Below are 23,852 nucleotides of genomic sequence, written 5' to 3'. Positions count from 1 at the left end.
CATATTTCTCTTTCATGTCTATCAAATCCCCCAGAAAATGGTTTCTGGCAACACCATGCGTGCTACCATTTCACTGGCAATCTTGAGATGTGGAGTTGTGATTTTTCTGCGTGGTGAACACTAATCCCCGGGTCTCACCGGTGTAACAGTCCGGTCCTGTCCAGTTGGGCTGGCAGGTGCAGGTGTCCGACTCGGGTAGATAGGTGCCATGTCCCGAACACTGCTCCTGACAGGCTGGCAGCGGGTCGTCACAGGTGACTCCCGCCCAGCCGGCTGAGCACACGCATTCCCCACGCACGCACACGCCGTGCCCGCCACACTGAGGGTCTATGCAGTCCACTGCAGGGAGAGAGAGAGGGGGGGGGGGACAAAAGGAAAAGGGAGAATGAGTCAGAGGTGAGGGTGGGGGGGTTGTGGGGGAGCCACCCTCATTATAATCATCAGTTCACCGAGTATGAAAGCAGTGTTCTTTGCATCCCATCCAGGAGTTAACCACCCCAGCTACAATCCCTGTATCTGTTCCACAACATTACACTTCATAGGACACTTAGAACTGAGGCTTTGATAAGGGGTGAAATGGGTTGGTTGCTTTGTGTGTGTGTGTGTGTCATGGTGGTCCGTGCTACGCTGTGTTAGCGCGTGTAATTACAGCTCTGAGCGCCAAGCCGAAGCTCAGCACAGTCCGGCCCGGCTCCGCCGCTCAAGGTCAAACACCTGAGATATCGGGAGGCGACAGCAGGCCGGTCTTTGGGACAGCTGTGCCAATCGCGTTATCTTCAAGTGTGACATAATTGCGTTAGATATCATTGGCTTTGTTTGTTTTGCTAATTTATTGGGTGGTTTTTACAACGGACAGCTGCAGGAGGAGGATGTGACACGCCCACGGCTTGTTGACTGTACAACTAAGGTGTCTGAGCTACCTGAATCATTTATGTGCTCGTCATTTCAACCTAAGGCCAGTCTTCACTCTCTCTACTTGTAGGTTTTTTTAGTCTCGGCTACAATAATACATCAGCATGGGAGAAATATACAATACATAGATACAAAGACTTGTTATTTTGTTCGTTAACTTGCTTAGAAATTCCATCTTTGTTGCATGTTTGACATAATTTAAAATCGTAAGTGCATTTGTTTTACCTTCACACATGAATGGGTTGATTTTAATCATTATATTCATACGCCTTCAAGAACCATGTTTATAAGAAAGCTAAAGCTTATGCTTGAGTCCTGCCAGAAAATCAATATGTTATATAACAAGAAAAAAGCAAATTGTCATCACTTTAACTTTTCTCGTTTCCATTTGGGGTGAACATTTTAAGTTCTTGCCACCAGGGTTCTTTGGATGTAAAAAGGAAGCACAACGGGGAATAAGCACTGTGCTACCTGATCTCTGCTTTGGCAGCCTACTTTTCTAAGCATTGTTCTAAATGCACCATGAAAGGGCATGCTGAATTAGCACTGTAATCATGGGTGTACAGACAACAATCACCCAGAGTGCTTTTGATGCTGCTGCTGCAAAAAAAGATGTTTAAGATGAAATTACTTTAAGGCAAGATATAAAGTAATTAGGATTGTTTTTATATGATTTCTAGGTGGAATTATGGATCACTTGAAAGAGGAAATTGTGCAGATTCCAGCAGTATTTATTATTTCTGTGTGTTTCAATTTGATACCGACCCTGACACATTACGATGCTGCCAACAAAATGCGTCGCATCCGTATGAAATTAGACTCAATTGATGCAAATCACAACAATTAGGTTAAAATTCAGCATTAAAGTGACATTCCAATTAAACAAGGAGAAAACATATCACTTTTTGAAGTTGCTATGGCAGCAGCGGTGTTACTAGTTTAAATACATTTCTCAGTAGCGTGGTGGGAGCTCCGTTATTTTCTGGGGGGGAATCAGGTAGCTTAACTTTTTTTATTGAAACATGGTGGCGTCAAGCATTTATGTAGCTCAGACTGCAGCAGAGCTTCCTGCAGAAATAAAACTGCTGGGGATCAGACAGTTAGTGACGCAACCCTGCGTACACGGGCGCGTATGTTGTAGTCGACAGGAGTGACATCATGTTCCAATCCTGGGCGGACGGCTTCCACGTCTCTGCTGCAGGAATTACAGACACGAGTGGTTGCGTTCGCCTGATGGAAAGGTGGCAGAGAGTTGGAACGGAGAAGAATTGATCCCAAGGGAGTCGCCACAGCCAAAGGGCTACACATACGGCCACCGGCATGCAATGTTTTATTATATTAATATGCTACAGTGTAGCACGCCTACACTGTACATTACTGCAAGGCAGGTGGATATTGCTATGGCAGTAAAGTGCATGATTACCCATGAATTTTCAAATTATGTGTGTGTTAATGATCGTTGAACGTAAAATATAATATATTTTCTTAGTCATATTATTATATTATCATAGAATTTATTATGCCTATATATATTTCTGGTATATTATATATTTTTTATGTTAACAGCATCGACTTGGAACGAAGTTGGAGATTTTCTCCCTCATTTTTATTCAAGAGCGAGGTCTTTCAATTTGAGAGCATGGCTTCAGATTTTGTAATGCTTTCCCTCAAAACCACACATCCTCGCACTCAAATTGCCCCCGCTTGTGCTTAAGATTTGCTCTGCTTCTGTCAGGGACGCTCCAAGGGATCGAGGAAAGGATCGTTTCATTGGTGAATACTACACCTGCCATGCTTATTGGTTAGGGAATTTTGACAGGGTGAAAAAAAAAAGAGCAGAGGAGAAATCTGAGAGCAGATGTTTCACAAACACAAAGAAGCAGCCTGTGAAGAGTGTGAGGAGAAGGGTTGGAGTGCAAGAAATCTACTTGAGGAATATATCTGAGTGTGCACATGCAGTCTGAGAAGAGCAAATCCATACAGAGTGCGATGACACCCTCATGCATAAAGACAGCAAAAAAAGCTCCATAGTTACCAGAGTCACTGGTAGCTTAGCTCACTACACTTTCCAAATATGGCTATCATGTGAGCAACATTGGCATTTATTATAAGTTGGGTGTACAGTCCAATATTCACTCTCCTCCACCGCCTCCTGAGGTAAAAATCGGCCTCTTTAGCAGCTAAGTGTTCCATTATTTTGACCAACTAGTCGATAACTCTGTCTGCCTGCAATTGGGTGTGGGCAGGCTGCAAACACTCCAAATAATTAAGCATGTTTCCCCCTGTAATAGGGTTTACTTTGAGAGGTTTTACTTATCCAGACTGATGGTCTTAGAATAAAGGGTGCTGCTTGATGTACACACTGCGAAGCCCTCGAGGCAAATGTGTAATTTGTGATTTTGGGCTATATAAATTACAATGGACTTGACTGATTTCACTTCCGTAGAGCTGATGGGGTCTGCAGCCGGGGCGATAACTCCCTGGGGCTTTGACACTCAGAGAGACCCCTGTCAAATTACACAGCCATCTGATCTATTGTCAGTTTGAAAATATTGATTAGTTGCAGCTTTAAATTGAATGCTTTCCTTAATAAAAAAAAAAATAGCACCGTCATTCATTTGCAGATTAGGAGGGTGTGCATCTCGAAACAGCTTACCTTGTTCACAGTTAACCCCTTTGTAGGCCGGGCTACATATGCAGATCCCCTGGATGCAGGAGCCGTGGTTGGAGCAGGTGGGGTCGATGCACTGACCTTCCTCCACGTTACACTCCGCCCCCTTCCACCCCGCCAGGCACACACACCTGCCTTTCTCGTAGACGCCGTTGCCGCTGCACAACACGGGGCACGAATCTGCAACGGGACAAACACAGATTACACCCACGCACTCAGTACACACATGCAAACACACACACACACACACACACACACACACGGAGTGCTGCAGTATATTAGCTGGGAGACCGCAGTAACCTACCATGAGTGGGGCTACGCTTTCTTATCTCAGCTAGCGCGCGGATTCAGCAAATCCTCAAGCAGCCTCTGTCTCTCTCTCTCTTACTCTCTCTCTCTCACACACACACGCTCATACATGCGTATACACACACACACTCTCCAGCTTATCCCTCACGCTGTTTCAATTTACTCAAGCACCACCTGAGCCCCGGCTACCACGGCAACCCAGGAATTGTAGAAAATCCCCCCAACGTCACCTCACTTACTCTGAGCAGGCCGTGAAAACAATCGTGAAAACGGCAGATTAGGAGAGAGAGCATTAGGGGTTTATGGAACGAGGGTGGAAAGCAGAGTTATCTCCATGCAGAGATGGAGAGCTGTGTGGCTAATGTAATGACAGCCAGGTAGAATAAAGTCAGCGAGTGTGTGATGACGCTCTGACAGTTACACTGCAGTTATAGTCCTCATTGCAGCCGGAGGAGGAATTGCAGCTCCGCACTTCAAATGGATTAGAAAGACGATTGGGAACAGACGCCGGGCTTTTTTTTTTTTCCTTCCACGGGATAATTTGCAGTGAAGGCCCTGTGCGTTCATGCGTGCAGGCATGTGTTGTGTGTTTGTTTGATCCTTTGTTAAATCTAACACTCCGTACCCCACAGTTATAAATTCACACTTCACTTTTTTTTTTTTTTTTTACAACTCTTGCCAAAACTTGCTGTCTAACTTTTCAAAGGGGAGAATATTATCGAGCGAGCAAATGAGCGAGGATGAGAGGAACGGATGAATAAGTGATGAGCGTAAATAAATCATAGAATGTGATATTGTATCAGCTGTTTCTACACAATGAGTCTGATACAACTACAATAATCTTTTACAAAGAAGGGCAGGGGGATGAGGGAGAGAAAGAGGAGGGAGAGAATGCTAAAGGGAGAGAAGACATGGAGGCAGAGAGACAAATGAAAGGTAGAGCTGTGACGATGAAAAAGATGGGTTGCAGAGGAAGGATGATGCTCTAGATTTTAAAACCAACGACGACGTGACGTGAAATATTGCCCGTTCTGCCAAACCGCAGTTTATTTCTCTGAGCCTCAGAACTGGAATTGTTCTCCCGCTCTAAAAATGTCAAGAAGCTGTCAATATAAAAAACTTCCTGCAAATGTTTCAAATTAACATATGCAGGTGATGTGAAACATATGCAGGTGATGTGAAACATATGCAGGTGATGTGAAACATATGCAGGTAGTCTGATGTTTTTATGACAGTAGCCTCACAGCGTTTGATGAAACAGCAGGGTGGAAGTGACGGGAAATCATTGGTGAATGACAATGTGAAGTCTATTTTTCATGAAGGAGACAAATGAACAGAAGCAGAGTGGTGAATATACATGGCTATCGGTTTTTCTAATTAAATTGTTGATGTGGAAATGTAGATTATACTGCATTTATAAAGAGCACAGGTGAAAAGGGAGGAAGTGAGTTTTCACTGAGAGAAATCAGCATCAACAGCAAATTAAAACGGGAAGAGGTCCAAAAACGATATAATTAAATATACTTTGAAGAATAAAGTTTTTTGCATCTGTGAGTTTCTCAGTTGAGGTAAAGAAATGTGAGAATCGACAAAGTGGTTCTGCAAACAAGTTGCAAATGGACAAAGTGACGTGTTGACGGCTGAAAATAGTCCCCTTGAAAATGCACTGCTTTATGCACTTCTGTGCAAAAAGAAAAACGTTTTAGACAAAGTGACAGCCCGGGTTTGGAGCCATCTTCTGCTTGGCGAGTGTCCCAGACAGGGTAGGGAGGTCAGAAAGTATTGAGAGACATGCTAACAAACTGCTGGCTTTCCCTTATCAGACGTGTCTTACCTTTGGCACAGTCGGGACCCAAGAATCCAGCGAAGCAGTGGCAGTGTCCAGCCACACACTCTCCCTTTCCATTACAGTCTGTGGCGCAGCCGTCCATCGAGTCTGCCGGATGAAACACATACGCAAGCATTCACAAATAAGAGAAAAAAAAAACTTGAAAATGTTCCACATGTAACTCCATAAGCTGGCAAAGCTCCCTGTTATTGAATGAGAGATCTGATAAGCAATGGATGGCTCCCCAGACTCGGGGGCTATATTAGATTAGTCTGATCCAGCTGCTATCACTCTCTGGGGAATGGCCAAGCACTCACTTACACTCAGTAGCACTAAGCACATTATACTGCATTACAGGTTGGAAACACACAGCGCGCAAATTTACAAACATCAAGGCTTAATCAACAAACTGTTTACACGGCCACAGTTTGGAACGGGATTGAACCGCATCAAATCTGACGGTGTGAGAGCACCAGTTCGTGGGGGACGGCTAACGCTGCGACGCGGCGGCAGCTACACTCTCGGCGTGGCCGAGATCAATGCGACGCTTGTTCCTACTCGTGCTTTGTCTCGTCTGATACGTGCGTTTCATCATATTCTCCTGTAGGCAATGAGCATTTCATCATACTCCTGCATCGGACTTCAATTAGTTGCCTTCCCTTTACCGCTCTCCCTTCCTCCCATTGATATGTCCATCATGTCACATCTCATTCTCCGGGTACAGACGGCGTGGCAGAGAAAGATAAAGAGGGAGAGCACTTTTATGTCCGCTCTCCTCCAGATGGAAGATGCTGGAGGAGAAAAAGGGGGCTGGCAAACTTGGGAATTTGAACCGTGCTCGTGCCAGGCAGGCTCCATCTAAGCAAGATGGAGTAATTAAAACGAGTGTCAGGGATGTCATCCTTTATTTGACCCTGTGCTGTCCTGCTCGGCTCCTCTGAACGGCCATCGACTCCAGAGTCGAACCACTGCAGTCCCCACGGCTCGCTCTGCTCGGGGACCATGGATGACAAATCCTTCGGTGGCATGGCTATCTCTCACACACACACACACACACACGCGCGCACACACACATTCACAAACACGCACGCAAAGTTATTATGTGACACCCGCCTTGAGGCGCGTGTGACACATGCTAATGAGACAGGCCCTGCCAGTAACCGGCAGCACGGCGTTATCCTCCACAGCAGCGCATCACTACAGAAACCAAAGTCATTTTCACCTCCATCACCCGTCATCGTCACTCTGATGGAGAGAAGTGACAATCATCTTTTCTCCCACACTGTCAGGAGGACTCACAAACCTTTCCCCGCCCCCAAATGTCTCTCTTTCAAGCTTGAAGAAAAAAAGAAAAACACACAAATTTCGATATTGTATCTGGCACTTGACACGGGCAACGGACAAAAAAACTCATCTGCAAGGTCACGAGGTCCTTTTAATCCAGAGATGATTGATCCAGAAAGCTCTCGAGGCTGCGAGGTGCAAGGTTGTAACAGTGATATAAGCTTGGTATCTTTCAGGTCAAAGACTAAACCATAAAAATCTCCAGGCAATTAACAGGTAAAGTATGGTGAGCCGTGTCTTTATTTTTTTTTTACAATGTGTGTGTGTGTGTGTGTGTGTGTAATTGTGAGACACCCACTCTGTTCTTTCCACTGACTAAATCCTTTCCAGTTAGAAATCACTCATGCCATAAGTTATTGCAGTTAAATGCTATTATAAAATGGGTGCTTCCAGCCAAGTGATCTGATTGGTCAAATAAGCATTGCAATTGTACTTTATGAGCCTGTAAAGTTTCAGCCATGCTTTACGACCCTTGGGCTTTATACATTTATGAAGAAAAAGAAAAGAAATGACTGCTCAGCTAACTAGAAGCATCCATCCGTAAGCTAACCAATTTTTTTTTTTTTGTTTGTCATCTATTTCGCTAAAAAAGTTCCAAGTATATACTTTTTCCTTTACTTTTGTTGGCCATTGTGTAAAAGATATAATATTCAAGAGGATGCATGATGACAGCTGAAGTGTAGCAATTATGCATAATTAATGGCCCTGCAGGAAGCACCACTCTCTGCCAGGCTGAGTAGAATTAAAGAAGATGGGGCTGGAGTAGAGGTGGCGATATGGCAGATATCATTAAGCCGGTATGCTTTTGTGGGTCGCATGTAAATGCCAAATACAGAGTAGGAGGGAGAAAAAAAAAGAAAAGATTTTCTCTGCACCTGCTGCTGTTTTTCTGTAAAAATGTAAATGTTTGAAAACCCCATTTGAATCCACATAATGATGTCTATTTTCAAATCAGCAGATGTTCTGCTCACCTTTTATTCCTTCTTCCAATATTTCTATGTGACACATTTGAACATAACCGTCACAATCACTATGAAATGACTGGAAGTATAGCGTGTATATCAGCTTATATTAGAGTTTAGAGATATATATGTGTGTGTGTGTATGAACAGCATAATGTCTTCTGACTGATAGAGGTCAACTGACCAAACACACGCAGCTTTATTGTTCCTACCTGTATTGAGACGACGGTAACAGTGATTATCGATGGCAGCGGTTTCTGTCTCACCCAATCACGTACCGCATTACTCTCACCAGCCTGTTTGAACCCCAATACATCTTTTGCCCCCCCCCTACCCCCCACCTCGTTGACAACAAGCATATTTTTTTGTGCATCAGCATCGTTTCATGTATTGTTTTCCTCCTCTTCATGTTCTCATATTTTCATCCTTGTCATACTCATACGCTCTATTGATTGATTATGCTATATTTTATTTCTTTCTTTTTACGACAGTCTTTGGCTATTCTCTTATTTATACTCCGTGTTCCTTTGTTGTATCCGGTTACTTATTTGCTGCGTATAAGCTCAATTTCCCGACAGAGATCATCTCATTTCTCCCTCGTCTCCCCCATAAAGCTCCGCTCTGAGCTACAGCACGCCGCCTCTCTTACAAGGATTTATTGTGCTGTAGCTCGATGGTTTTGATTTTCTGCCTCCAAAACAATGCAGTGACTGTTTGTAGCCCTCGTTAGAGCTATAGATGGGCGGAAAAATGAACTTTGACATCAATCCATTAATATTATTTTCCTTCTTTCAAGCCGAAATCACTTGATTAATTATTTGGAAAAGCTAAGTGGACCAAAAGGCTTCTATTCTGAGCCATCTGTTGTGTCTCTATTTGTTTTGATTATCGGAGAGGAAAAAGGATAGTCAAAGTATGTGTTTGGATTCAAGCGTTGCCGTTTCTTGTTGATCTCAAAATGCGGGACTCAAAAATAGGGCTGGTATATTCCAGCCTTTATAGACTCCACATGTGTCAACAAATGTTTGACAGCTCTGAAATAAAATCTGTGTTTAGCTGTCGCACGCTGCCAGTCATTATATAAAGGACTCTGTCAATATGATGATGAAAGATGTCTACAGTACAATGTTTTGGCACCATGTCGCTGTGTACTGATTGGCTTACCACTCGGGCTTGATGCGTGTATTTAAGCGACAAACCTCGGTGTGGCGTTCCTGATCATTCGCTGAATAACATCATAATAATTCACGGTCAGTTAAAGATCAGCGTGAGAAAAATCCCCCCCAAAATAAGAGATTGATTGCTTCTTACTGCAGCGCAGCTGTTCATAACTAGTTGACTGCTTTGTAATTGCATCGATATAACGGAGCCTAACCAAACTAAAAAAATAAACACCATATTCTCCGAAGGTCTACCGGACAAATTGGGAGTGGAGAGACTTCCCTGGTAATTATCCACTTGTCTATATTCAGCCACGTACTCTTGCATTATTCACATCCTTCAATTTACACTACTCTGTGTGTGTCATAGCAATGTGCTGCAGTTAGCAAGCCCTGTCATTAGCACGGGAGCTGTCCTCCCCTTTCTAACGGCTGCCTCTCGCCATGCCAAGCTCACTCTTATAATAGGAGCAAACTAACTACTCTCGGCCATGTTCTCATACGTTTGCATATCAACAGATGAAAGGGGAGAAAGTACAAGAGTCTCAGCAACCCGGAGATAACATATAATACAGTTCCATAACCAACTCGCATGCAGAAACTATGCAGTCTTTTTTTAATGAAATACATGATACCTGAGTATTCAGACGGAAGACATATCCTGCATTTAATGATGACAAAATATGAATAAGGCAGATCATTAGTGTTGTCTAGAATATATCTATCTTTTTCTTATGGTTGAAACTGGACAGCGTGGCAGCCTGCAAGACGAAGTGCTGTCGACTGATACAGAAAATGAGTTTCATTTTGTTTTCTTCCACTGAAAACAATACTTTGTCTAGTAAGATAAAAAAGATATTGACATTGTTAATATGATTGATGCAAAAAAGATTGAGCATTCTGTTCACATATAACACATTTAGAGTAGCATATGAGATGAGGGGAAAAGAGCTCTTTATCAAGGTCAACTGGGTTTGAAGCAATTCCTTTGGGTGTAAATTGCAAATATGAAAGAATATAATAGTAGTGTCCTTATCATGTGATAATTAATTCAATCTGCTTTTGCTCTTATAGGTATAACTAGAAGATGGTTTTGTAAAACGGCAGTGTCTTGTGTGGGAATGCTACACGTGTCTGCAATAATCTGCCTCACCTATGGGGGTGCTGTGGAGCAACACTTGCTCCAGGTTGCGTCCGTCGTTGTAGAGAGCGAGGTGCCAGGTGCCGGGGTCCATGTACTCGATGAAGCCCGTTTCTTGGAGGCCGCTCAGCAGCAGGCCTTTGGGAGCCTTGGCAGTCAGCACGGGATCAGTCAGGGACCGGGGCAGGGCCTTCCCATCCAACAGCTTCACAAAGTCAAACTGGACACAACATAGAGCAACACAATCAGAGGACATCGTCCAGTTGGAATGGGCTGGACGGGGAATTCACTTAACGTGCATCCATGAAAACTGCAGGCCAAACCTTGTGCAGTGGTGTGTGGCTATTGGAAACCTGCCTGCGTACCAAAACGCTGAGAAGTAGCATTAGATGTGGATATCAGACGCGAACCGCGCAACAAACAGTGAAATCATCATTCACAGCAGGCCAGACCTCTACCACACACGTTCCACGTTACATCCTGACGTGCTGCTATTAACACAGGCAGACGTTACCACCCAGGTTTTCAAATAGAAGCGACTACTATTCCATTTGTCTAAACCTTTTCTGTGCTTCTTCCTCAGCCTCTTTCGCTCTCTCCCCACCACCCTCGTCTCTCTGCCTCCCCTCCTCTCCATCGCAAAAACCTCCTTGAACTAGCAAGCACTTGCTGAGCCTCATTCCCCCCGAGGGCTGTATGTCACACCAGTGTCAAAAACAGCTAATTAGACCTCTTCATGCAGGCGAGAGTCGGGGCACACTGATGTTAAAAAAGCACATGACTCAGCGTGTGTCGCATCCGTGCTTCTTCAACGGTACGATATTGTTCTACACGCCGCACGACTTCCGCGTGTATCGTTTCTGGGAACTGTGTTGTTTTATCTACGCTCTGCTGACTAAAGCTGGTCTTTGTGAAGATCTCTGTCCACATGGGGGGGCGGGCAAAATCTCTTGCTCTCCCTTTAGTTGACAAGCATCCACATTCTGCATCATCTCCTTCACGCCGTGCTTTTCTCGCCAAACTTGCGATTTAATCGTTCTCTTCTCATTTGCATATTTCCTGTTACTGTTGTCAGAACAAGTGTTAAATAGTGATTTGTTCATGCAACATAAATGCTACCTGTTAAACAGGCAGGCAGCCCCTGCACTGCTGCACTCAGGCATTGATCAAATCGTTACTTTGTGCTCACAAACCCGCCTGACAAAACAAGCATAAACACAGTTAATTGACACCTGTGTTGTGTGTGATTGGCTCTACTGCCATTTAACACAATTAAGATATTTTAACATAGGGGTGCTTACTTCTTGTTGCCATACAACCCCTGACCTGATATGTCTCTGGAATTACTTTTGTAGGCTGGGCAATTCTGACTTTGAATCGATACAAATAACACGATGATACTTTTTTTTAATTCTTTGTGTCATTAAAAACGTCACAGTTTAATTAGTATGCAACCTATGTTTCAATAAATGACTGCAGCTCACGTTTCTATTATGTACAATTGTTTATTATTTGAACAGTCTGTCACATTGATTGACAAGAGGAATTAGTTAATTGCGAAAACCAACACGCCGGCAACATCGAAAGAAATTAATTAAACACTCATTCTACCACCTATCACCCGACCAAATTTGAAGTTTAACACTTTAAAAGTGTCTTGAAATATTAATCAGTTGATTTTCCAAATATTTACTTGCAATTTTAGAAAAAAATCCACGAACCACTCTTCACATCAGCATTAATTAGATTAGCACAGCACTTTAAACTTGAAAGGAGAATGCAGCACTTTTAAAGCTGGTTGCTGACAAGCAATGGAGCATATAAAATGTTTTTTTATTTATTTATTTTTAATGGAGCCGTTGCAGTGCTCACTGGGGCTACATTGCATCACTTCCAGTTTACTTCTTAGTCAACCATATGGACAAAACTGCATTGGCGATCTGTTTTAACTATACTCATACCTGTATCGGGTCTGATACTCTACGCAACAATAACCTGCTGATCAAACATGTTGAATCTGTCATGCATCCCCAGCTGCAGTATGTGAGCTAAGCAGGCAGTTTCTCGTGAGTCTCCACCACTTCAGTGAATTTAGCTGTGAAGTTGTCAGCTGTGTGTCTGCTGATAGAGTCTGTAGGGTTTTTTTTGTCAACGTGTTACAACCCAACGTGACGTTCGCCGGGGGAGAGACAGCGTGTGTAACAGTGAGTATGTAGTGTGCAGCTTGAATGCAGCAGTGCATTGTGGGTACAGTATATCTGTCTGTGAATAAATGCTCTTAAAGATCCAAGAGGAGACAACCTGTTAACGTGTTCTGTTGTCGGCCAGCTGATAATTAAAGTGAAGGGGGTTAGCAACAAAGCTGCTCCGGATCACGAACACTTAAGGTGGACTGACCTTTAAGGTGCTCCTCTTAGTGTTGCTTAGCTGTTTTTAAATGTTTAATATTTCTTTTAGCGGTTTAACTGACAGCACAGTTAAGCTGTTTATTATTAACATTCCTATTGCAAACTGTGCTCTGTTTGTTAAGTTGAATGTTAAAATGTCAGCAACAGCATCAGGATGTATTTTTAATTTCTTACAGTCAGAAAGTGAGGATTACCTGAGGAAAATAAAACATGTTTTTAAAGTTATTCTTAAAAATGTAATGGTATTATTAAATATTTATAACATCACTAGGTAGCTGCTAAAATGTTAGTACTTGTACTTGGAAAAAGTGCATCCTTAGTAGGGAAGATGGGACGATATAGGATATTATCGTGGATCACGATAAGAAACAGTCAAAATAATTTGATGGTGGTACATTTCCATTATCAGGATAATCGTAAATATCACGAGCTGACTAGCTAACTCATGATAAAGAAGTGAAAATACATTTTAAAAATGTTATTTTTCCTTTATTCATGTAGGGAAACCTAATTATTTACAATCTTATCTTATATTTATTTAATTATTTAAAAAAATGATGTGCATCTTACTCATCTTATCTGTGATATGCATCTTATCTGTGATGCTATAAAAATATTTATTTCATTACAAAATGTAAAATGACTGCAGTATGTTTTAGGTAACGGTGAAAGAATCATATTGTTATGACTTCCTGCAGGAAGCTGCTGAGCAACAGTATTGACCTTATAAGGAGTTCTTGTGTGGGCCTGCTTTTACTGCTGCTGTTGTGTGCACAGCACTGATCTGCACTTCAACGGTGAACGCCAATTGCTTCGCTTGAAAGAAGAACCAGCTTTAAGGTCAGCGGCTAGGAATTGTTGAACCAAAGCAAATTATTTTAAGCAGTAAAGTGATTTCTTCCACCTGCATAATTACAGATAATTCTACAGGCGATCCTGATCGGAGAGAAAACAGCAAATCAGAAATGACCTATTCCGACCCTCATATTGGCTGGATTTGTGCCACACTATAATACGCAGTCAGGTGGAGTGAGCATGCAGGCAGAGTTGAGAGCGCTCACGGCAGCGATGTTGTTGGCAGAGCAACAGAAGCTCAGATAACCGCACAACACACAATGACATTTATTGAGCGAAATATTGATTTTCTCAAATTAAATTATTCTTTGCAAGATAATACTTTCTCCACAAAATATAATTTACACCACGCACATGATTCTCTTTGTGAGGCCAGAATTTTTAGATGAAGTAGCGTTGTGGATCAAGAAACAGGAGTACGCTTCATTAGCGTGGATGTGGTACGAACCATCTGGGTGAACAGCATGCCAAGACAAGAGCCTGCGTTACCTGAGTGTGTGTAGGTGGTATGTTCCTGCGTCCGTACACCCCAAGCAGCGCGTTGTGAGAGAGAGACAGGTTGAACTTGATGTAGGTCGGGTGGTGCACGGTCATATGAAACCTCCAAAAAAGTCCCGGTGGGATCGCCTGACTCTGCTGGGTTCCAACGTCGACCTCGCCGCGGTCGATGGCCCGGCCTCGCACCCATTTCTCTGCAGGCAACAAAAAAAAACACAGACAGGAGGTATTGTTTTAGCACATTCTGCAGATTTCTCAACGTAGACGGGGAGTTCTTTTCAGTATCAGAGGGAAGCGTTGCCAACCCACCTGCGATGTCTTTAAAACATCTGCGTCTGCTAATGAAGGGGAGACGGAATAGTCAGGAATGACTGAGCGCTTTTGAAAATCCTGCTTTTCAAGAGACCCTGCCGCGCTTTTGCAATCTTTGGGATAGGCTCTGCATAAAGATGAACTGCTATAGAAAGGAAGTGTTTTGTCTGAGAGTCGTCTACTGGGGCTTTGTCGTGTGCTATATTAGCATCTTCTAACGAGAAAGAAAGTGTGTGTGTGTGTGTGAGAGAAAGACAGAGGTGGATGAGAGAAAGTGAGGCGGACAGGGGCACGGCGGCATTCACAAACAGCGATAGTGTCTTGAGTGAGAGCATGTCTTTGTGTGAGAAGAGAATAGGTCTTTCCAGCAGTCCCTTGGCCATCAGCTCCTCTCTCCTCTCCATAAGCCTTTATCAACCACCAGCCTGAGTCTTTTGTGCAGAGGGAGCGGGCGAAGCTCTCCGGCCCTCTTTGTGTCGGCCTTTATGGGGAGATATATCTCTGCTTCTAAACTAAGATGGAGAAAATATGGTGACAGAGGGGAGCCGGCCGATCGTTACGGCCACAAAGGCAGAGGAACAGTTAGGGGCAGATTCATGGATGAAGCCGCTCGTTCTCAATCCATAACGCCTGCAGCTTTACCACTCCATTACGTCGACCCCGTGCCCACCCGCAGGCTTGCTGACATATATCACACATACTGTCACACAGACATGGGAGGTGGAGGCTAGTGAAGTAGCTCCGGTTTCGACCGATGCCGTTCCTTTTTTTTCAACATGTGATGTTGATCTGTTGTTCTGTCTGAAACGTCTCAACAACTACTTGATGGATTGCAAAGGAATTGTGCACGCTGATATTCATGGGGCCCGGAGGGCGATAACGTTGGTGATCTACTTCAATGTGACAACCGTGAGGCGGTGGTTTTTGGGGGGAAAGTCTCGACAGCGATCGCTTGGATTGTCATGACATTTGGTGCAGGCATTCAATCCTCCCTCAGGACACAGGTTAGGAAGTTTTCATTGACTGCGATCATCAGGTCAAAATAAAAAAATGTTTGAAATACCTTTGTTTATTAATACCTGCAGAAATGCCTGAACTTAATCAGCAAACATTAGCATGCTAACGTAGTAGTCTAAGCAGTTAATCATGGGCAACATTAACAACTGCTAAACAGCATCATGTCAGCATCGTCACTGAGAAAACGTTAGCACACTGATGTTAACGTTTACTTCCAAACACAGCTGGTTGGAGCTAATTGCCTCGTTGTCAAACAGCTGCTGACTCGGCTACGGACCAACCCAAATTCAAACTTTTGAGACCCGCTCGCACAAAATGTCAAATATCACGCCAATAAATGCCAACGCATTTAATTCTTCTTTTTATCTCCCATCTCCTTTATCTTCCTCTCATTTGGACTCCAGGATTGAAAGTAAATTGATTAATTGGTCAATTGATTGAACTAGACTGAGCTGTGACAAGAGAGCCGGATAGAGGAAGGGAGGGGGGGGAACAAAGGGAGAGAAACATGAGAAGGGGATGAGAACAAAAAGAGAGTTCAAAATGGTTTGTAATGAAAGAGAAACAAAAGACAGGTGTCCTGTGTGAAGCATAAATGCTTCCCTGTTCTAAAACATCTAGCGAACAGAATAAAAAGCAGCTTGGCAGAACTAAGGTGAGCATTCATGCATTCCTGCCGAGTCTACCGCAGCAGTCTATTCCCTCAAACGGGCTAATCCTCGCTCCTGTGCCTCGCCGCAGAAAAAGGAAAAGGGCCAGCAGAGGGATGGATGTCCCGAGGAAAGCAGCCTTTTATTCTACAAAAGATGAATGGGACATGAATAGGGCATGACAGTTGGCAGCACACTGGCGGGCACAGAGGCGCGGGCGGGCCGTCGAGCAGGCTGACTGGCAGGCTGGCGGGCGGATGAGCAGGCAGGTCCCTTCTAATGTTAATTAATGTATAGCGCCTCGCCAGGCTGATGCAACACGGGGACAGAACGCGGCGCTCAGGTCAGCCGTGAGGACGGGTAGTGATGTGTGGGAGACGGGAGGAGGGGGTGGTTTAGGGGAGCTTTACAGGGGGAGAGAAAAGAGGGCCACATCCAAAGAGGAGGTGGTGGTGTCTAGTTCCAGCCGCTGATGCAAGAAAGAAGAAAAACCCTCTTGCAACTCTCTCACTCCCCTTTGGTATCAGCAGTAGAGCATAATACTGCAGCTCCAGTGAGAAGGGGGAGGTTCGAGGCATTTTGGGAGTCCCGCAGAAACCAGATGGATCTCAGGGCGACGAGGGCTCCTCCAGGCCTCCCCAGCTGCTCAGATTACTGCTGTCAATCAATGTGTTCACCGGCACCGTCGCTCCCGAGTCTCCCTGCACAGAACCTGAGACCATCTTTGACATTAGCTTTCAAAACAGAAGATCTCCGTTTAATTCTACACGGCAAGGCAAAAGAAATCCAGAACGCAAACAAAGCCGATGTGTGAGCGGGGAGGTAAAAATTCCAACACACCTTGCATCCTTGTGGCTTTAATATGCAAAAATGCATAAAAAATGCACATTTGCTAGGGGTTATTAAAAATCTAAATAAATAGCATCGCATAAATCTCCTCTTGGGCTTTTCATCATTAGTTGGCAGCAAGTTGTAAAAAAAAAAAAAAAAAAAAGTATTATGGTTTATTTAAAAAATGTTGAGCTTGTTTAAAGTGGTGATGAAAGTGTTATTCATGTCTGCCATCAAGCACAGCGTGCCCTTGATGGAAATGATAGACGATTAGTGAGCAGGTCTGCTTAGAAGCAACATACTGTACAGTATAATAATGATTCTGCCTGAGCCAATTATTCTGGTAGTGTGATGTGGTGTGAACATAACACAGCGAATGCCCTCATTGACACTACTCACCCACAATATGCAACACATATTGCAATATTTTCCACTAAATTCGCCCTTGAAACGTTCCTATGCAACAGGACGGCCAGATTTGTTTTTAGATACTGATTCCACTGAGGAGCCACCCTGTCAGCCTTCTCACGCAGTGTGTGAATCTAAAAAACGTCAGTACGAGTTTGTTAGTCCGTCTGTTTCTGAGTGTTTTGTGCATCGTGTGTGTGTGTGTGTGTGTGTGTGTGTGTGTGCATCAGGCCAGCCAACGAGATGAGCTACATTAGGACTTAGGACACAAGGTCTAATTAATTTCTCTTGCCTCCGGGTTATTCAGGTAAAACAATTACACCTGTAATCTATTTTCAAAGGAACTAAACTGTCTTTGCAATTAATGTTATTATCCCTCAGATTCTAATGAAGCCAGAACAGACTAAAAGTGCAGCCGGGGTCTTGGTGACGGGACATGTCCGGGGGGAACAGAACTCTCTGAGTCTGTGTGCTAGTCAGTCGATACTGAAGCATACGCCGGTGTGTGTGTGTGTGTGTGTGTGTGGGTGTGACTCTCACACACACATTGGTGCAGACAACATTAATAGTGTTCTGAATGCGAGAGAGATTGAGTTTGCCGCAGGATGAATAAAAATATCACAATGGGCAAGGTCTCTATAATTACTTGGATTCAATTAAGGGCCTTTTTGAGCAGTTGGTTTAATAAGCTTTCAGCCTCCTCTCTCCACTGTGCAGCCTAATGAGTGTCAGTCAGAGTCGGGAGAAGATAATGCTCTTGGCCAAAGGGCCTTCCATTACTCTCTCCCGTCCTCACATTCTACCATCAGGCCTCAGGCTGTGTCTGTGAAAGACAAGTCTTACCTGTTCACAAATGCATTCCGTCCGTGACACTCTGAGTGGACTTACATAGTTATACTTGTAATACGTGTTGTATAAACTGACACGCAGCGGGGCGAAAACTTTCATTGCCCTCTGCTAAGCTCGTACTAATGTATTCTGAGCAGGAGTAGAGGGCTCACTAGATAGAGAGCGTACTCATTTTACTTAAAGAGGACAAATTTGGATGATTTTAATAGCAAATACTCTCCTCTTGTTAATGGAGTGGACGGGGCTCAGTCAGAAAAACCTAATGTTTAAAACACAATGTGATGCCATAGTGAGGTCGTTATTATTATTTGTAATATATATACTATTAGGGAGCAAAATAAGTGGTTAACCCTGCAAATGAAGCCTGAGGCCTCCCACAACAACAACAAAAAAAAAGTTCTGAAGTATCCAGTAAGTCAAGACAAAAAAGGTCCCCTCAAGATAAAAAAAAATACAGAAAATATAGAAGAAATGTGTTTTTCTTTGTTTGTTTTTTTAATCCTCTTGTGAATTAAGTTCATTTGTAAGGTAACTTGCAGTTAACAGTATTTGTCACAACACTGTATTTTTATTTAATTAAAACAAAACAACCTTTATCCTATTTTTGTATCACGTTTTTAGAATTTATACTGTAGTCGTTGATGTAGTCTGGTATATTTATAGTATATTCTGATATATTATTTATATTGTGTATTCTATAGATATACAGTGTGATATGTAAATTCATTGTACATGTACTGTTGTTTTGAATCACTGTCTGCTGTACCAAAATAATTTCCAGGTTTGGGAATAATCATATACATCCATACTCATGTGATTTCTACGATGTTACATCATATGTAACTACAGTTGTCAGAAGCAAAAATACAATATTTCACTCCAAATCGTAGCATGAGATGGATATACTCAAGCAAAGCGCCAAACACAAAAATCTGTTTCACCCCTTTTGATCTCCCGTTGGCAAAAGTATCTTAGTACATATTTTTTCATAAAAAAAAAAAAAAAGTAAGTTCTAGTCAAGAAGATAAAAATTTACTTTGATTTAAAAAAAAAAAAGATTTGCCCTTTGATTTCCGAGCCTAAGACATCATCCACTACTCTCAAATGTCAGCACTACAAAGCCCTCTGCTCCACAGAAAAATGTGTCATCCGCACTGCCAATACCGGCTGCAGCTCTGAAAACGATGTTTAATTTCTGCAGCTAAATCGGGCTGAGATGTTATGAACACAGGCTAAGTAACAGACAGAAAAGTTGCTGCTGTTAGGCTTTCTCAACTTGAGGCGCTCAAGCGGGGGGTCCACTAAATGATCTATACTTTCGCTGCGTGTGTGTTTCTCTCTCTCGGTGTGTGTGTGTGCGTGAGTGTGAGTGTGTGTGTCTGTCTGTCTTACATCCCCAAGACTGTTTCCCAGCGTGAGAAAATCAATGAGACCAGTGTAACAGGGACCAGTCAATCACATGCACACATGCACTCATCTCCTTTTCCCACATACGTGCATATCCAATACGCACACACACACACACACACACACACACACACACACACACACACACACACACACAGACACACACAGTTCAGCCTCTCTCTCCCCTCCACTCTCTCCCCGCACGCAGTCTGGAATATTGATGTGCTCTTTAAGAGCCCTCCTCTCCGTCTGTGTCACATGCCATCCATCTCCACACCGTTTCCAACCGCACCGTCAGGCGGAGTGAAAACAATTCGGCAGCGACTCCCCTTTCATACGCACACTTTACACACTCTCGCCGTGGAGGGCCCCGGATGGCATTCCACAGGCTCCGTGGCATTTCATCATCTTAACATTATAATGAGGCAATACGCCGCTCTGCTGTATGTCAGTTTGTATCACTTCATATCATTAATACATCCGGCTGGTCCACGTTGACTGAAATATTATTCTCAAACTTCAATGTACTTCATTAAGGCAGGGAATCCACTGACAGAAAATCTCTTCTCTGGGCACTTCGGCTTTCATCTGCGCCAGAGGAATTTGTGTGTGTGTGTGTGTGTGGGCATGTCCGCATGCTCATATGTATGCATGGCAGATATAGAAATAGAGAGGAGGAGGAGAAAGATAGAGTGTTTGGCAGGCGCACCATCACACGCGCACATCAGCCCGAGGTTGATTATCATGGGGTGAGTGGCAATTAATGTAGTACTAATTAGAGAGGCTTTTATGTGTGGAGGACTAAGAAGGGCTCCTGGTGATCTCTGAAAAACTGCAGGAGAGATAGCGCCGAGAACATAAAAACACAGCACGCACGGCTTGACAAGACACTAGCCATACGCGGATGACACAACATGTCAATTAGCATCTTAGCGGCGTGCTGCAGGCTGCCTTGTAAGGTAGATTGCAACTCCGCCGCTCCAAATACTGATAATTTCGGGCTCAGCGCCAACAAATCAAATGGAGAGCCGGTCTTTATAGCATTGAAGTTGACGCAAAAACAACAACACTAAAAATACATGAACAGGAATACAAGCAGATTAATACCTTCCAATCATTCCGCTGAGCTTGTTTCATCTCTCCCCACTGTGTCATCAGTTTATATCAAAACAAGCAGAAACTGATAACTATCCTCCAATCAGTCTCCACAGCTATCTTTATGCTCCCACTGTTATGTTGCTACTTGTGTTTATAGCGGCGCATCAAAAAATAAAATCATTTATTCCGGAATATAAGAAAAAAAAGGGACATTTTTGCTGCTCTGTTTCTCTGTTTTGTAGACTGAAGTCAGGAGAATGACTAATAAGTTGTTTCGTGAAAATTATATTTTAATGTCAGCAATTATTTAGCTTGTGCCGCTTTCATGATGGATATCTCAAACATCCGTCAAGTAGATTGGTACCCATCAATCATTCTTCTCTTCTCCCATCACTCTCCCTGCCTGCCGTGTGGTGTCTTTTTTTAAGCATTTCCATTCCCCGCAGCCTCCTCTCACCACCCTGCACCGTTGTAATCTAGGGGATTGTGTGGTCTCTCGGTGTGAGAGGTGATGGGTACGGCAGGATGAGCGTGATAATCTGCCACACTGGATTACAGCGTAATCTCTAATCTCTCTGGCCCTCCTCTGCCCGGGGACCACCTCCGTCGTGCCAATTTTATTAATCTGAGCCCGCCGCATCAACGGCTTAGCTTTGCCCATTTTGATTTCCCAGCCTCCATCAAGCATAAAAAAAGCAATAGGAGATGAAACAATAGATTGTTGTGAGGCAACACTTGGAAGTGAATTCCATGACCCCTGCGTGCTCTATCGGAGGACTTAGCTACTGATGAGAGTGTTAATCCTCGGAATGTGAGGATTCATCAAGAATAGTTGCTTTAGGGATGTCCCAGGTTGTCTAAATTGCAGCGGGTTGCAGTTTGGCTCGCGCAGCCTCTGTATAAGTGCTGAACATGGGGCTCCAACAGCATCCCATGTAATATCCATCAGAGGCGGTCTAAGCGTGAAGGTTGCTGTGTCCTGCCTGACTTCATGACCTGGAACACTCGCAATTAATGTCCCGTGTCACGGGGTTAAATTGCTGTTAGTAATTCCTCTGGCTAGTTGAGAGACGGCCAAGTGGAGGAAGGCTATTCCAGTCACGTACTGGCTAAGAGGGAACATGATTAACCAATTACCTAGCCTTTCTAATAAATGAGTAATCAGTTCAAGGCTGATCTACAGACTGATGTCTCTCTATCGTATTGGAACACTCATTGTGCCGAGTGTGTTATGTATGCGAGACAGAGTGCAAACGCAATTGAGACTGATTGGAATTCCTTCCAATGGACGTATAGTCAGTCTCAACATGTTGCAATCATAATGCTTAAATGCTTGTATTCATATTTCAAGAGGAAATTCTAGTCTTGCTTCTATGCCAATAATTGTGCTTCTATTAAATCCTCTAGCAAAAGAAATGTTTGAGTGTCCTTGCAGAATTTCAATTTAATTAAGTTTGTAGAAAGAGAAAAACAGAACATTGAGCTGAATGTTGTAAGAAAGGTATAGAAATTAGAATGGTATGTGACCCGACTCCACATGTATGCATTTGAGCCGACCTTCCTATCAATGTAAACGCGCTGTGTCGGCACAAGGGTGTTTAATAAAAGGTGGATGAGAGAAGCAGGCCTTGTTGTGAAAAGCCCCGTTTCATAAAGCCTGCAGCTAATGCGAGCAAAGTCACGTCTGGTTTATTTCCTGACGTTGGAACACCGACCTTTGACATCGAGTGCTGATCAAATCCACACGCGGTGAAGACAATCACAGCTATTCCTCAAAGCTGCAGAGCAGCGCACGTTGAATACATAATAAGGAGAGAAACATAACTAAACAAAAACAAAGCAACAGAAATTTTGGCAGCATCTTATCAACCAGCGGTGCTTTGCTTGCAAACGATACGCCCCCGGTTTAAGTCACATGTTGATAATGTGAGCTTTCTTTGTATAATTAGTTATCTTATAGAAATAAAGTCATTAGCATTTGAAATTATCAGTTGGATTGTGCGGTATACGTGTCATGACAGCCTCCATAATGTGGAGATACTTTAAAGACTAATTGGCTGTCTGCCCCCAATTTATTTTTCTCGATGTCCATTTCTTTTAATTCCATTTATGAGAAAAAAAATTGAAAATATTGGCTGCAGGCTGCCGTCAAAGTTATTTTTTGACTTCATATCAAATGAAGGTTAACACATATGTTGACTGCAATAGAGTGCCGCAGGGACAACATGTTTTTTATAAGCCTGCCTCGGGAATTTGCATTGCGGTGGTTCCCTCGACATAAAAGCCGATGGGATTTTTCCATTGGATTTTGGAATATTGCATAAAAGCCAAACACAAGTTTGTGATACATGTTGTTCAGCAGGTTAATCTTCACAGATGAACACCGCTTGTATGATTTATGAAACATTAACATTGCCAGAAGTAAAAAGCCAATGTTAGGCTATAAACGAACTACACGGCGGTCACGTCAGTGTGAGGAAACACAATGAAGGCTTATCTGCAACCTCCTTTTTTAAAAACACTAAAAAACTTAAAAATGTTCAGACGTATTTTATATTGCAGAACAAAACACTAGAATATGTTGTGATTAGCTTTTGCTAATCACAGACCTTGTTTCAGGCATTGAACCAATAACCCATCGGAAAAAAACACTTCGAGATGAAGGAACTGGAGTGCAAAAATGCTGACTCATCTTTGGGTTTAAGGACACATTCCTGAAGTACTCTACTCTACTATACTGTGCATATCCTTAAATGATACTAGCACCCCCTCCCCTCCCCCCAAAATAAAGAATGAAAGACATATCGCCTTTTACATTCCACAATTTCTCCTCCCTGTTTAAGACCTAGCACTTACATTACCCACAATGCAACCCAACATGCAACAATTCGGTTGTGCTATACTATAAGTGGCTAATTTCGCCTCATGCTGCTAGCCTCAAGTGGAGACGGAGACACTTGTTTTTCAATTCCAACATTGTAGTCTTCAGCCCAACCAGATTTACCACAACCAGATACAACTTTATTAATACATGCAGTAGTGCACCCCCAAGACCTGTAAACAAACCTTGATGTGTGAAATCAGTGGAGTGACTGAAAAATAATATGCCTTCAGATTTTAATATAGCAGTAAATGCAGGCCAAGTTGAAACTACAGAGAGCCTGACGTCAAGCTGAGCTTTTAAACAAGCCT

General features: G+C 43.2%; 1 protein-coding gene across 1 annotated transcript in view; it reads right to left on the bottom strand.

The window, feature by feature from the left end:
- The window catches only part of tenm1 (teneurin transmembrane protein 1), a 151,882-nt gene that overhangs the window by 63,948 nt on the left and 64,082 nt on the right, over positions 1-23,852 (bottom strand). The window contains exons 6-10 of the mRNA XM_084010195.1: positions 14,080-14,282; positions 10,340-10,547; positions 5,727-5,828; positions 3,569-3,763; positions 139-339 (exon numbers count right to left, since the gene is read on the bottom strand). Of these exons, the coding sequence (XP_083866321.1) occupies positions 139-339; positions 3,569-3,763; positions 5,727-5,828; positions 10,340-10,547; positions 14,080-14,282 (909 nt within the window). The remainder of the gene's footprint in view (positions 1-138; positions 340-3,568; positions 3,764-5,726; positions 5,829-10,339; positions 10,548-14,079; positions 14,283-23,852) is intronic.

This window comes from Eutrigla gurnardus (genome assembly GCF_963514095.1).
Source record: "Eutrigla gurnardus genome assembly, chromosome: 5".
In the NCBI taxonomy this organism is placed as follows: domain Eukaryota; kingdom Metazoa; phylum Chordata; class Actinopteri; order Perciformes; family Triglidae; genus Eutrigla; species Eutrigla gurnardus.
This window is presented reverse-complemented; position numbering and strand designations above follow the sequence as displayed.